Source organism: Staurois parvus, unplaced genomic scaffold (assembly GCF_062004578.1).
Source record: "Staurois parvus isolate SC_StPar_1 unplaced genomic scaffold, SC_StPar_1.0 ptg000566l, whole genome shotgun sequence".
NCBI classification, from domain to species: domain Eukaryota; kingdom Metazoa; phylum Chordata; class Amphibia; order Anura; family Ranidae; genus Staurois; species Staurois parvus.
Window position 1 is genome coordinate 1,377,639 of NW_028318362.1, and position 16,320 is coordinate 1,393,958.

Sequence of the window (16,320 nt, forward strand, 5' to 3'; positions counted from 1 at the left end):
CATTCATGTAGACTTTGTTATCCTGAATGGAACTAAACAGAAGCTAAATGAATACTGCAAGTACACTGTATGTCTGTCACTTGAAGCAAAATGGTAGGACAGTAGAACTATGAAGCAATGACTGAACTGACCCCATAAAAACGACATTTGGAAATCCAAGTGAGCATTGTTTGGATAGGAAGGCTGTCTACAAGTTGTAAGCACATCAAGTATACTTTGCCTGATAACTGGCCTAAATATAGTGCTAGTTTTCAAAGAATTCATGCTGTGTTTGCCTTATCCTTGTATGAATCTTAGCCAGGTGCCTAACTGCATTATTGTGTGTGTGTGTGTGTGTGTGTGTGTGTGTGTGTGTGTGTGTGTGTGTGTGTGTGTTTTCCCCATCAGCTTGACTTTATTTTATTGAATACGATTAGCCAACGTGCTCACAGAAGCTTTCATAGTCCAGAAAAACCACAATAATCCCTTAGTGGCTAGTGTTATGTATTTATATTACAAACTGGTGCTGAAGTGAACAGAATAGAGTTACAGTAAAGATCTTCTGTTTCGTGAGCAGCAGCTTTGGACTAGCTTGTGGAAAAACATTTTAGGAGATGTGCAAACTGCGAATTCATTGTAGAAAGCATGCTTTCAGATGTATTTGGGCTGAATGGGTGCCTTTTATACTTGCAAGAAAAGTAGTTTCTAAGTGGATTTAAATGTAATTTCTGCACAATGTCAATGAGAAAGTGAGCATGTAGGATTTTGTGCATTTTATAGCATAGAAACCGAGGGTGTGGGATTTGGTTATGCAAAACCATAAGTAGGGTAACAGTAGTGCAGTCATATTGTACATATTCCTAGTCAGCCTGCATTCACCTTTTGTGTAGTCCAAAAATCACATGATTTTTGCACACGCATTGTGGGCATTCAATTATGAATGCATAGAGGGCCCTACATGCACTTGCCATTCGATCAAGTGTTCACCCTCCTCCAGCAAAAGTGCATTTCAGCCTGCCATAGACTTTGACAAGCTACAGACATCAGGGCTAAATGCTGCACTTATACCTCCTGTGCGTGTGAGCCCCCCCCCCCAGCATTTTAGATGCCCAGTGAACAAGTGACCTAATACTAAGTGATACTGTACTGAACACACACGGTTTGATTTACATTATCCATTTACTCTATGCATATGGATGATGGCACTGTATATAAATTTAAAAAAAAACAAAAACCTCAGTACCTTTTTTTTTTTTTCATGGTTTATGTACAGCTGTCATGTGACCCGGTTATTCCCTAGCTCATCTGTGGATAAACCATGGTGGGAGGAACTTGTAGTCGTCCTGTAATGCCAGTCACATGTTCAAAAAGAAAACATCCTGCAAAATAGAATACCAAATGTGTTAAATCATCACACAAATATGTATTTGAACTCCAATCTTTTTGTTATTTTTGTATGAAGTATTCTATCTAGGGGGAGGATCACAGCCTGTTTCATGGCCCTCCAGCCTGTGTCTGTTTGTATGTGCTTAGAATTACAGGGAGGTGATGTCTCCATCAATCAACATGCAGTTTCCTGCCCATATTGTGTTTTAGTGAGGATGGAGGAGGAGGGAAGGAGTGGGCTGTCCTTTATCTGGAGGATATATGTCTGTGTATGACTCTAATAGTCATGTGGGATGCACAGATGAGAAAAAGGAGGAAATGAAAAGCTTTAAGGCAACTGAAACTGGAGCATGCTCAGTAGATGTAGCAACGGAGTGTCTACACAATCTCCGGCTGCAGCAGGGACACAGACGAGAGAGGGACAGTGACCAGCAGGATCAACCATGATTACTGCAGAATACAAATCCTATAGTGACTGAGTATGAACATGTAATAAAGAATGTACTGACATTTTTTAAAGGGGTGTGAGTGTTTTAATGACACGTGTATGTGTTTTAATGACACTTTAACCACTTCCTGTCTGTCCCATGTACATAAACGGCTGGACGGGAGCAGTGCAGGAGTGGGTGGTCATTTATAAACGGCCTCTGCATTCATTGCCTGTGCGCACTCCCTGGGAGAGCCGGCACCGATCACTGTACGGGACCTCTGTGTGAGGTCCCGATCATGTGATCACTGATTGGCCAATCAGTGATCACATGAATAGTCGTAAACCAGATGTCACTTGCTGACATCATTGCTTACTACTTGTGAAATCTGTGAATCATCACAGAGGTCACATGGTACAAGGCTATTCACAACAGCCTTGTACCATGTGACCAGTTATAGTTCTCACAGTATTTCTCAATGGCTGCAAGAATGGATTGCAGCCAGAGAGAAAGAGAAAATGATTGCTTTTACAGCCTTTATGGGTGTAAAAGCAATCGGTGTAAAAAAAAACAAAAAAAAACCTTCACCCCCCTACAAGTAGTATAGTGGCACTATGGTGACACTGTACTGCTAGGTTGACAGTGTGTTTAAAAAAAAACAAACAAAAAAACTATATAATATAATGTAAACATTTTTTTAAAAATTTATAATTTTTGGTTATAAACAAATTTTTTACTAAAAATAGCTGAATACATTTTGGCCAAGATTATTTTTTTTATTTTTTTCAAAATGTTTGGACTTTCATTTTATATAGCAAAAAATGCTAAAATTTTCATATGGGTACAGTGTTGCATGACCGTGCAATTGTCATTCAAAGTGTGATAGCACTGAAAGCTGAAAATTGGCCTGGGCAGGAAGGGAGTGAAAGTGTCCGGACTTGAAGTGGTTAAGAAAGAAACATACACTTTAAAAGATCTGTATGATTCCTTTTGTAAGGTAAAGCTACTAAAACCTTTACAAGCGCAGTAAACATACAGTTCATTGTGCTACAGCTCCAGCATCAAACCTTGTTCAAGTGCCACTTTTTTTATCTGTACTTCTCTTCTTACTCTTCTATATTTATCCATCCCCTAAAATATTTTGTCTTTATTTAGGTGTACACTTAACATTTTGTATTAATGGCACTTGAGGAGATTATTTTGGAGTACCCTAATTTTGTTGGCAGGACATCCTATGTTCTTGGATCAGACCCCTTGCAGTCACAGAGCCTGTGTGTATGAGATATATATATATATATATATATATATATATATATATTTTATTGCCTGGTTTCCAGCGCTACAGAATACAGGAGCTGTGAAGAGCTAAAAAAAAAATCAATTAGGAACTCTCAGATGAAAGTGTTTTAAAAAGAAGTAAGTGGGGGGGAAGGACTAAAGCTCAGTAATTTAAGGTATTCTAAAGCGGTTGTTTGAAATGGATCTGTGGAGCATTTCAGCTACTGTTGTGTGCAGAGATATTACTGAACATTGAAATTGTATTGGAAACAGTAATTGCACAAATACACAGCTGTGATGGGCTGGTGGCCTGTTGGGTGAGGATTCTTGAAACAATGTGGCAAAGGTAGGAAATGTGCTGTCTGATTTAAAAAAAATAAAAATAAATAAAAATAAAAAATTTAAAAGGTTCAGTAATGCATGGTTTTTATTTGGGGAATGTAAGTTAATGGAAGCAAGATTATTTATTTTAATTAATCAGCTCTGATGTGCTCTCTCTGCAGAGCACAAGTTCCTGGATTGCAGACAATGTTGGTGTTGGCTTCAGATGCAGTGCTTCGGCTCTGCATTAATTACCCTTGGGCTTCTTAAACAGGAAAAAAAGATGTCTTTACTGATGCATCTTCCTGCCTGCTGCCAATGTCATAGAACACATGAGTTTTCATGTAAATATAGTCTGCTGAATTCTGGAGGACCACAGATTATCTTAATTAAGGCAGAGAGCACCTCTCAGCAGGCTAAGGTACTCCGGTCCATTGAAATTGTGTCATATGAGATGTGCTGTGGCTAAGACCAGTGTTGCCTGTTTGTTAAATTTTTTGTTTTATAATTATTTTCATTACTTTTAATCCTCTACTTTGGTGGGGTCCTTTTTTTACTCAAAACAAGTATGCTGAAGTTGGACTAGCCACATGATGGCGGAGTGAGGTTACATCCTACTGGACCTCCAAGCGTTGTGGACTCTCCCATCACAAAGGCTTTGGGATCCGGACCATCCACCTGCAGCTCCCCACCTGCATCTACCTTCCGAGCAGCAAGAAGCCAATATGGCACCCGAAACATATATGCTGCTCCTCAGGGACCCACCTCTGACTGCCTACAGTGGGATTCCAGAGGCCATGATGGCCTGTGACCTCCACTTCACAGTGACCACCATTTTGAATATGACCCTGGACAGGGACCCCAACACAGAACTCAAACTGGAGAGGGTTTATGGATCCAGCGGCCAAATCCACAGGAAGTGAGAATGCCACAGGGCACCCTGTGTAGGGTGCATTTTTATAACAACATAGAGGGAATTTACAGCATGGCACCGAGGATTCCATCATCCACCTTGCTTGTGTGAATAGAGGAATCTGTTATTTTTTCAGCTTGCTGGGTATATGACCAACTATACCTTTCCAGACAATAGAGTAAGCTGGGAGGCAGAAGAAGTCTAGTTATCCTGTTAATACTGGGGGTGGGGGATCACTTCAACACAAAGGGCAGTAGGGGAATCTGTGCTGGGGACTGGGGGAGGGTCATAGCTGGCAGTAAGGGCTCGTTCACACTTGACTGTTTTACCAACGCTTGCCAAACGCCCCTATAGTGCTTGGCAAGCATTGGTCTGGTGTTTGCGGAGCGTTTTTTAACGCCGCATGCGAGGTTTAGCAGGGGTTGCTAGGCATTTGCTGAGCGTTAAAAACGCCCCACACACGCCTATAATGAAGTTTAAATGGTGTTACCGCTCCGCAGCCGTGCTGCCGTTTGCGGAGCGGCACCATAGACCAGAATAGGAGGCTTCAATGCCTCCTGACTCGACCAGTGGCGTCCGTTTTTGCCGTGACGCTAACACTCCCGTTAGAACAGCACCATGTGCTGCAATGTGCAGAATTGTCCGAGGCGTTGGAAGCGGTAAAAACGCTTCCCAAACAACTCTCTGTCGCCTGCACACAACGCTAGTGTGAACGTAGCCTTAATCCATCAATCTCTCTATATTTGGTAAAATTGTGTAGTTTACAGACCCTCTGTGATACAGCAAACTTATGATTCTGTGCATCAGTATTGATTACCTGTTCCTTTTAAACTTTTATAGGAAAGAAGGGAAATATCAACATACGTTATTTGCAAAAAATGTAACGGTTTGTAAATGTAGCTCTTAAATTTTTTATTTTTTTTTTATATTTTGAGAGACCACATTTAGCTTTAACTGTACAGAATAAAGGCCTATGGAATCTGTCACCTCTGTAAAGCAGCGATAGACAAATTGTTACCTTGTAGGTATTTGTGAAAAGGCAGAAGATTGATGGTTATCACATAACCTAACATATATTTTTTGGGTGCACTGAGCAGGAAAACTTTTCACAGCCAAAGAATGAAAATGGAAACATGTTCTTGGCAGAATGGCAGTTTACTGGGAGTTCAGCTCTCAGCACCTGCCATATTAATCCTCTCTGCAGGTGGAAACTGGGGTCCTTTTTCCTGCAGCTTGGAACAACATCTGCAACCTCACAGTGGGGCATAAACTGTCCAGTGGCCAGCTAGCAATATATGCTGAATAGTGTGTGTGTGTGTATGTATGTATGTATGTGTGTGTGTATATATATATATATATATATATATATATATATATATATATATATATATATATATATATATTTATTTATAAAAAAAAAAAAAAAAAGATAATTCGACCTATAGTAGCATCAAGTCAATTAAACTCCTGGGATATTGATTTGGTCAGTTAAGTAGGGGGTTGTTAATTAGTTTCAGCTGCTTTGGTGTTAATGAAATTAACAGGTGCACTAGATGGGAAACAATGAGACAACCCCCAAAACAGGAATGGTTTTACAGGTGGAGGCCATGGACATTTTAACTTTAACCCTTCAGCAGGGCCGGTATCTGCTCCACTGTGCATGGAGGAACAGGTTGAGTACTGCCAGAAACGGACTTCTGGAGGGTGGCCTGGGGGTCCAACATCCTCTAGTGGGCCCTGTGCTCACTGCCCGATTGGCATTTGCTATTGAACAGCAGAATTGTCAGGTCTGCCACTGGCGCTCTGTGCTTTTCATAGATGAGAGTAGGTTCACCCTGAGCATTGTTCAGCATGACCATTTTGGTGGTGGGTCAGTGATGGTCTGGGGAGCCATATCCATGGAGGGATGCACAGACCTCTACAGGCTAGACAACGGCACCCTGACTGCCATTTGGTATCAGGGTGAAATCCTTGCTCGCCTGACCTAAATCCAATAGAACACCTCAGGGATATCATCATGTTTTGGTTCATCTGACGCCACCAGGTTTCACTGCAGACTGTCCAGGAGCTCCGTGGTCCAGATCTAGGAGGAAATACCCCAGGACACCATCCGTCATCTCATTCGGAGCATCCCCTGACATTGTCAGGCATGCATACAAGCACATGGGGGCCTTACAAACTACTGAGCACCATAATGAGTTGCTGCAACGAAATTTCAGCCAAATGGACTAGTCTGCTGCATCATTTTTTTTTTTTTTTTTTTTTTTTTTTTTTTTCACTTTGATTTTCGAGGTGTCTTTGAATTCAGTCCTCTGTATGTTGAGGATTTTCATTTCCATCAAACGACGGGGCATCCTTACATTCCTTACTCTGTACCCAGTACATATCAGTATAGATATCCAGCATAATATTTTTTTCCCTATTGAGATCTGATGTGTTTTCAAAAGTGTTCCTTTAATTTTTTTGAGCAGTGTATTTATAAAGCACTACGTTCCAGTTATCCATGCAGCAAAGATTACTAGGTAAAATTGGCTTACGAGTACAGAGGGACTAACACACTTTTTCTCCTGTTCTTGCACATGATCTGTTTTCATTGTTCTATGTAAGGATTTCTTTCCTGGAATCCTGTTGTATTTGAAATAAGTCCATCTCAGGTTTACGTTTTTTTTTTTTATGTAGTATTGGATGTGAGTCAGTTGTTTCATTGCTTTTGCACATAAAAAACGTATTTCTCTTCTGTTCATTGATGGACACAGCCTCTTCCTCATCCATAACTGAACAGGGTTTTATAGCCCCACCTACAGGAGTAGGACACTAGGCAGAAAAAACTCGGCACCTCCTATGGGCAGTCCTTTCTGGAAGCCGATAGCAGAGAGGGGGTTTTATGCCCAGTCATTCTTCCTAGTGTCTTCTGCAGTATGGACGTGATATTTTTTGCTGGGATTTGTGGTCCCATGGCTCTTTCTGTATCATTTTTCCTGGAATTTACCCCAATCTGATCAGTAAGCATGCACAGATCGCTAGCTCTGTGCTCGGACGGCTGTTACTATGCCCCATCTTGGACCGGGGCGGCCAGCAAGTTAAACATCTCGTGGGGACACATATGACGGGGCACCTACAGTACGTGTCAGTGTTACCCTGGCCAACAGCCCCCCACTTCGGCAGAGAGGAGGATTTGTCGTGGTAGCCTTACCCAAATTTTCTGCATGGATCAGTAAGTAAGATGCCCCCCTCTTCCTCCCCCGGATGCGGTATGGGGTGCAGGTATTCCCTATGGTGGCTGGTCCCTACGGGGTCTCTTTCCCCTACTGACCAGGTGGTGGTCTAAATACCCCCCCAAACTCCATAACGGAAGAATGCCTGCTACGAGGGGTGTCGCCTGTCCTGCCTGGGCACACTGTATCCTGTTTTGTGGCAGGCTGCAGGTGTGGGGGTGACGAGTTTGTCCTGAGCCTCCTGTTGTGGCTATTGGCAGTAGATGTCCTGCGTTGGTGAGGTGTGGGCTTGCTTTGGGGTCCCTGTTTGTGCGCACTGCCGACATGTAGCAAGCTTCTGCTGGTCTAGATCACTTTCAGGTTGGCATGTGCTGGGCCCTTTTGGCTGTGGTCTGGAGCTGGAGTGTGCTCTGAGCCCGCCCACTGGTGTTAGCAAACTATGATAAAGCCTGTTGTTAGTGGAATTTCACTCTCCCAATCAACACTGACTATTTTGAATCCCTATGCTGCTATCATTAGTAAATAGGAAAGTACACTATATTGCCAAAAATTTTGGGACACCTACCTTTACACGCAGATGAACTTTAATGGCATCCCTGTCTTGGTCCGTAGGGTTCAATATTGAGTTGGCCCACCTTTTGCAGCCATAATGGCTTCATCTCTTCTGGGAAGGGTGTCCACAAAATGTAGGAGTGTGTCTATGGGAATGTTTGACCATTCTTCCAGAAGAGCATTTGTGAGGCCACCGATGTCGAACTAGAAGGACTGGCTTCAGACTCCGCTCTATTTCATCCCAAAGGTGTTCTATCGGGTTGAGGTCAGGGCTCTGTGCAGGCCAGTCAGGTTCCTCCACTCCAAACTCGCTCATCCATGTCTTTATGGATTTTTACTTTGTGCACTGGTGTACAGTCATGTTTGAACAGGAAGGGGCCATCCCCAAACTGTCCCCGCAAAGTTGGGAGCATGAAATTGTCCAAAATGTCTTGGTATGCTGACACCTTAAGAATTGCCTTCACTGGAACGAAGGGGCCAAGCCCGACCCGTGAAAAACAACCCCACACCATAATCAAACCCCCCCCCAAACTTTACACTGGGTACAATTCAGTCAGGCAAGTACCATTCTCTTGACAATCTCCAAATCCAAACACAACAATTGGATTGCTAGGCAGAGACCTGCGAATCGTCACTCCAGAGAACACGTCTCCACTGCTCTAGAGTCCTTTGGCAGCATGATTTACACCACTGCATCCAGAGCTTTGCATTCCACTTGGTGATGTAAGGTTTGGATGCAGCTGCTTGGCCATGGAAGCCCATTCCATGAAGCTCTGTAAGCACTGTTGTGCTAATCTGAAGAACACATGAAGTTTGGAGGTCTTTTAGCTATTGACTCTGCAGATAGTTGGTGACTTATGTGCGCTTCAGAATACACTGACGACATACGTGGAAACGAGTTGCTGTTCCCAGTCACTTCCACTTTGTTATAATATCACTAAAAGTTGACCATGGAATATTTTAGTAGCAACCAAACTTTCACAGATGGGCTTACTGCACAGGTGGCAATCTATCACGGTACCACGCTTGACTTCACTGAGCTCCTGAGAGTGACCCATTCTTTCACAAATGTTTGTAGAAGTAGTCTGCATGCCTAGGTGTTTGATTTTATACACCTGTGGCCATGGAGGTGATTGGAACACCTTAATCCAATGATTTGGAGGGGTGTCCCAATACTTTTGGCAATATAGTGTATTATCTGTACTTGTTTTAAACTATTTTTTACATTTATTTAATTACTTTCGTAGTTTCCATGCCTAGGCAAATGTCATATATCCCAGGAGGGGAGGAGGGATTTTCTCAGCTAAGTACACCCTCCTGCTTGCATACCTGAGCTAAGGGCAGATGGATTCCAGAAAGTTAATTTCCACATGAATCGTCTGCTCTTACTCAAGGTGGTTACTGCCATAAATGCTAAGGGGTGTTTTTTTTCTAAGTGATTTCTTAGCAAAATAAAGCATGGAGACATAGACGGATGGGGGGACTTTTGCTTTGAATATTTAAAAATGAATTAAATGGAATGAATTAAATAGCGCTTTTGGCTTGTGGTGCTTTTAAGGATTAGGCTATAGAGAAAAGTATCTAGAGTTTTGAATTATTGTATGAATATACATTCCCATTATAGCCTGTCTCAGTGTTTTGTGAAGTTTGCCATCACTACCCTAATCTTGAGACCATTCATGTTGTGGTCTCTCCTACAGAAACGTGTGTGTGTGTGTGTGTGTGTGTGTGTGTGTGTGTGTGTGTGTGTGTGTGTATTTTTCTAGGGATAGAATAAGGGAGGGTTTATAACTACCTGTTCCTCTGTGTCCCATTGGGGTGATTTCCCTTCACTTCCCCTCTATTCTTGTTATGGTAACAACCTTAAATGTTAGGATTTTTTTCACTCTGTGATACCTGTAAATGAGAAATGGAGAGGGTAACTCTCCCTAGCAAGTGTACAGGCAGCAATAAATACCTGGCAGGTGTTCTTTCTCTGGTCTATCCAAAACTAAAAACAAGGTTTTGCCTTTTAGTTTTACTAACTCTTTCCGTGAAGGTTCATTCATTGGCAGAGGGTTTAACCTGTCTTTCTAATTTTAATCTTGTAGGGCATTTTGTTCATAATATCAGGTACACCTTTTGAGGGTCTGCAGCTGGTACTAGCTACATATCATTTTTTTTTTTTTGTATGTGTTGTTAATTTTAAGTTTTATTGTGGGGTGGAAGTTTTTGTAGTTTCTGTGAAATTTGTAAGTTGCAGTCAAGATAATCCAACTGTCATCGATGAAAGTAGGTTACTGGTACCTTAGATTGTACACCCCTTGAGGGTTAGGGACTGATGTGAATGTATAATATATAATAAAGCGCTACATAAATTGACAGTGCTATATAAGTACCTGTAATAAATACTGGTTTTATGACGCATATAGACAGATACTTGCTGCAAGTAGAGGTTCTGGCCATAGAAAAGTGTGTGTGTGTTTTGTGTGTGTGTGTTTTGTGTGTAAAATGTTTCAGCTGAATAATTGGTTGAACAGGTTGGTTCAGTTCCTGAAATTACTTCAGACAGCCTGAACTACCTCTTTATGGATAATGCACTTCTTTTTGTTTTGTGTGTGTTTTTAAAGGGAAGTATAACCAAAGCTGTATTGGCTATACTTCTGGGGATAACCAGAGTGCACTTAGTTCTGCCCTCCTGTGTCCCGAATTCAGCCGACGGACTAAAGACCGCTGTTGGTTGACATTGTTGGGTTCCCTGAAGAGCCTAACCCAACTCCAGAGTCCACACAGATGCCTGACCAGCTGCTGACTCAGCCTCTCTGTGGGCCACTGAGATCCCGAGTCAGCTGCTCCCACAGCCTAGTGCTTCAGTGAGAACTGGAGGGGCAGAGCAGAGAGCCAGTGTCTGACAGCAGTCTTTGCTCGGATCACGGTGTAGAGCCAGCGGGGGACAGCTGCAGCATCATATCCATGCTGCAGCCATCAAGGTGAGTATGTATGTTTTGGTTTGGTTTTTTTGTTAACCCATACTTTTTCTCTTTTAATTTTTAAAAGCGGGATTGGAGATTTTGAGGTTAACTAATTGTGCTGCTATAAACATGGTTGGATAGACTTCTATAGATTAATTCAATACAACTGAAACACCAACCTGCTCCTAGTCTGTGATTGGGAAGTGAAAGAGAGGCCACACTCTGTATGTTGGCAGATATGCCCTTTTTTGTTTCCCCCTGTAAGCATATTCAAACTGCAGATTGAATGCAGGAAATGAGGAAAGCCATATATTACTGATTGGCATTCTTACCCACTCCCAATGGGAGCACTATGTTTAGAGTTAAGAGGCTGAAAGAGTCAGGTATTTATTCTGGTACTGTAAAACTGCATTAAGGAAAAAAAAAAGTCTCCTGTCTGTAGCATGCAAAATTATTTTATTTTTTTGTATCCTTTCCCTGACTTTTCAAATGATTTTTATCTTGCAGGTTGCACTAAATTCGGGAATTCTATTGCTTTTCATTCTCTCAACTGATAAAATGAGCAACTACAGTGTATCTCTGGTTGGCCCAGCTCCCTGGGGCTTTCGACTTCAAGGTGGCAAAGACTTTAACATGCCTCTCACTATCTCCAGGGTAAGCATAACTGATATCAGTAGTGTATGAAGCAATGCCATGTACGTCAGAGTGGTAATGGTATTTATAGCACTTCTTACATGTGGTGATCAAGTAAAACTTTGATTTACTATTGTAGGCACAAGGTAATGACAGGAATAGAGGAATACAATAAAAATCCCCCATTTGTGTGTGTTGTGTGGTATGTTTGTTTTTTTTGTTTTTTTATCCATTGAGGGGCACAGGAGTTCTGAAACAGTTGGGTTATACTGCTGCCTGCATGTGGTTGGGACATTGGTAAACAGAAAACATTGTAACTCAGCCCCCATATAACCCCTCCTCCCCAGCTTTTATGCTAGTGTCCTAACAGATTGGGACATTGTGCGTGTGTGTGTGTGTGTGTGTGTGTGTGTGTGTGTGTGTGTATTTACTAGCCTTCTTTGCTTCATTTGTTTCATTGGTGACTTAAATCAAGATTCATTACTACTTAAGCTGTTCTGCAAAGCAGATTAGTGTTTCCTCAGCACTAGCTGTGGAGGCTGTACCCAGATCCTGATGGACTGGACATGAGACTGACCTGAAATGTGGCCTTTTGGCACTAGGCTCTGCATTGTGGCACTCCGGATCTTGGTGTACTGTGTTGGCCATTTAAGCCCATTTACAGGTTCAGAGCTGTAGTAGAGCCTCAGGTGTGGCCCTGTCTCTGAAGACAGGCTTGATGAATAAAGCCAGTTGGGTTGAAGCACTGGGAGCTACCTCACCATTGCTAGATGGCTTTTTGTTTTCACATTTCCATCCATCTGCTGGTATTTAAGGGTAAGGGTTAGGACAGAAAACAAGCACAGCCATCTGCTAAGGGGAGTGCTGTGCTTGAACATTCTGCGCTTTCCAACCATTCAGCATGAAGGAAGCACCATCATGCTGCTTTTCATGATCAACATGTGGATCCACAGTTTCCGATCTTCCCATTGCTGGCCTATAGTCACCTCTGACTGTCCTTACCCTCATCAGTACACGCTTCCCATGTTAGTGACTACTCTTGGCCTTGTTGCAATAATGCTGTGTGGGTGCATCAAGGTTTCATATAAGGCACACGGAATACAGTTCCACTGCCACAAGTGACCTTGGTCCATACTACTCTAGTGGTTCTAGGGGCATTTTTACCTGCTGTCTCCAAAAGGAGCCACAACTGTGGCCCATAACCTGGGACCCCTATTGTTTATATGGTTTTCATTATCTGAGTTTTCCTTGGCTCCTTGGGGTGTCCACAGGGGCCTCCATGCACTTTCTAGGGGTTTGTGTTTTAGCTACTAGAACACTCTGCCCACAAAGGCCATAAAGCAGGCCATATATAAAAAAAAAAAATTAAAGTTCTGTGGATCAAAAAAATAAAAATGGCTCGTATGATTGTGCCATCAATTGCTTTTTAATTCTCTGAAAAAAACAAACCGCATTTTTGGATCAGGCACTTTCAATTGTGGTGTGAAAATTGCATGTCACAGCTGGCACAATAATAAAAATGAATGATTCAACGAACACCAATTTTGTTTATCTTTTGTCTTTCGTCTATGTGCCCTCCTATGTCATCCCCTGCAGAGTCTGGTTCTGACCCACCTGACCCCTTAAACCAGACATTTCTTCATCTACCAGTTTTATTTCTCAGCATTAGAAGTATGCATGAGGAAGCTTGAGATGAGGGGTGAGGATGTTACTGAGCTATTTCTGCATTAGGTACTGGGTGGGAAGACTGAGGACAGAAAAATAACGCATATTCATACAGGAACATGCAGAGAAAAAAGATGTGATCCCTTAAATGGGCTTTAATTGGGCATAAGATAAAATTGTGCCTTGCTTGCATATAACCTTTTCCCTTTATAGCAGCCATACAGACCTAGCTGCTTCTTTCCAGTGTCATCTCCTCATCAAACTCTCAGCATTAATTGTCTCAAAGCAGGATTCAAGAGGCAAGTTGCAGTACAAATCCACTGACCATTCCACAGCATTATACTGTATATTTATTACACACATACAGGTCATATGAACTAAGAAACATCTCTTTCCTGTCTCTTCACTTCATTATTTTTGTTCCATAGTCCTATTCACAATTGCTGCTCATAAATAAGTGACTGTAGTACATATGTACAGGTAACTTTCTATTACGTTTTTATAAAATATATTTTTAATGACCTGTTGTTGCTCTTTTGTACAGGGTACTTGGAGTTAACAGCTTGTATAATCTGGTTCTGGGTTTACAATTTACTATTTAGAATGAGGGCATTTTGTCATTTGCCAAGTAAATGGGATTAGTCTGAATTCATTGGTTCTTGAGCACGAACAATCACCTCTTCTGTTCAGGTTGTTTCCTACATAAATAGGAAAATGTATCAGACATATGAATAATTTATGCAATTTTTTTAAAATGTTTGCCTTGGTGCAAATATATGTTTTACATTTTATTTTTGTGTTGCATGGAACAACCTGCTATTATTGTTTCCATGTCCTCACTGCTTCCTATAAAGAATTCAGATGCTGTAAATAGATTAGTTGATCTTGTCAGCCATTCTGACCTCAGACATCCTCAAGTCTTTGCAAATTAAATAGTTATACAGTCTTAAAGTGACCCTAAACTGAGGAAAAAAGTAGTCAAAGTACTGTTGAAGCTATGGAGCAGCACCCCCCATACCTTCATAGAACCCCTGGTGCCTTACTCTGCTTTTTCAGCCCCATAGGGATAGGCATGCTTCTGGCTTAACAGTGCTTGGGCCTGGCAAATCAAAATAATCAGCCATGTTGGATTTGTTTTCATGGGGCCGCCATTGTTTTTCTGTGATTAGACTGGCACTCATGGTAGTGCTGTTGACTGGTTTTAAAATTTGAAAATAGTTGGGTGACATCATGTAATGTGGATGTGCCCTTGCACAACTGACCATTTTATACCTGACTATAAATAAGCAGATCTGTGTGTTTTGGGGTCCTAGATAAATATTTAAAAAATATTTTTGATTATTATGTCCTTTTATGTAGGGTGTGTTTGCTTGCAATAGAGTGGAATTGCAGCTGGTGTGCCATTGTCACTGTTGATTCACAAACCTGTAGCTTGTCAATTGGCACCTGGCTATACATTGTTTATTGATTGACTGTACCTCCTCTGTTACCAGAACTCTCCCACTGTGATTGGGAGGGGGAGCATGTGCATGTGAAAGCTTTAGTTCACTTTCAAGTTTGTGCACCACACAGTAGTTGGATTTGAGACTCTTCAACATGGAAGCCTTTTAGATGTACTTTAAATAGAATAAAGGGGTACAAATCTGCCTGTGCCAATCACTGTTATGTAAATTATACAGATTCCCTTTTTATAGCAAATCTGTGCTTTGGTCATGCTGAGCAAAGCAACTAGTTTACGTCAGAAGCACATACTTGCTTTTCCCTTACTCCCTGTCAGTAACCAGGAGCAAAGAGGATATCATGTGACTTACTCCATATGAAAGCACTGGTGCTTGGTGATTGGTCAAGCACTAACAAATGGGGGTGGGGAAATTTTCCCAGTCCTCTTTCTCCTCCGAGTGGAGCAACGTGAAGTTTACTAAGGGTTGCCTTTCTACGCACCCAATCGCTAAATAAAGTGATGGGAGACTTACGGAACGGTAAGTATGTTCATTTAGGGAGGGGGCATTAAAGTGAAACTATTGCTTTGTCTCTGACATGCAGCCAGTGAATAACACATACACACAAGTGTTTAAAGACTGTGTAAACCCAACATTTCATATTTCTGATGTGTCTGAATGGGTTGTTTTATAAGGTGAGGGTTTACATATACTTTTGAACGTGGCTCTCTTCAGCTTCATGGTGATAGTTACAGCAATAGAAGTTAGTTACAGACTGTTCCAGCAGAAGTAGTTTCAGCCCACTGGATGCTGATTTGGAGATGTCAGATTCTTGTTTCAGTCCAGCTGAGGATTCCCACCATCGTGGCCATGCTGCACTTATACTAAAATGTCAATATACTGTCTCTTTAGGTTAATATATAAATAAGGACTGCTTGTTTTTTGTGCCTTTGTTGCTAGGTGTATACTGCTATAAACAGAAGTGCATTGACCAGCCGCAGAAGCTGTCAGCCATGCATGATGCTTTAAAGCGTTAAACTGTAATTGAATATTTCTGTGTGGGCAGGGCCCCTCTGTGTGGTGTGTGGTGTTTTGGTTTTTTTTTTTTGTTTTTGTTTTTTGTTTTTTTTTTAAATAATGACATCGGGTAGAGACCTAAAAATGGGTGAAACCTGTAACTGTTCTAAAGGGTGAACCCATCCTTTTCAGTATATCACAGGTATTAGTATAGGGCATAACCTTTTAAAGGAATCGTACTTTGTCCTGCACAGAGGCTGTGACTCGAAGATTTCAAAGCATTACCTGTGCATTTAAAGTGGTTGTAAAGGCACAAGGTTTTTCACCTTCATGCATTCTATGCATGAAGGTAAAAAAACCTTCAGTGTACAGCAGCCCCCCACCCTCCCTTAAAACGTACTTACCTGAGACCCATTGCAATCCTACGATGTGCAATATGCATCGGCTCTCTGGGGATTCCCCCTCCTTATTGGTTAAGACCATCACAGGCAGTGAGCCAATGCGGAGAGAAAGAGAGAGGGCAGGGCCAAGCCATGGCTCTGT

The 16,320-nt window shown here is 41.8% G+C and overlaps 1 protein-coding gene across 5 annotated transcripts in view; it reads left to right on the forward strand.

Moving 5' to 3' along the window:
• The window catches only part of PDLIM5 (PDZ and LIM domain 5), a 231,011-nt gene that overhangs the window by 14,535 nt on the left and 200,156 nt on the right, over positions 1–16,320 (forward strand). For all 5 annotated transcript variants that reach the window (XM_089691630.1, XM_089691631.1, XM_089691634.1 and 2 more), the window contains exon 2: positions 11,531–11,677. In XM_089691630.1, coding sequence (XP_089547756.1) covers positions 11,582–11,677 — 96 coding nt within the window. In that variant the 5' untranslated portion in view covers positions 11,531–11,581. The remainder of the gene's footprint in view (positions 1–11,530; positions 11,678–16,320) is intronic.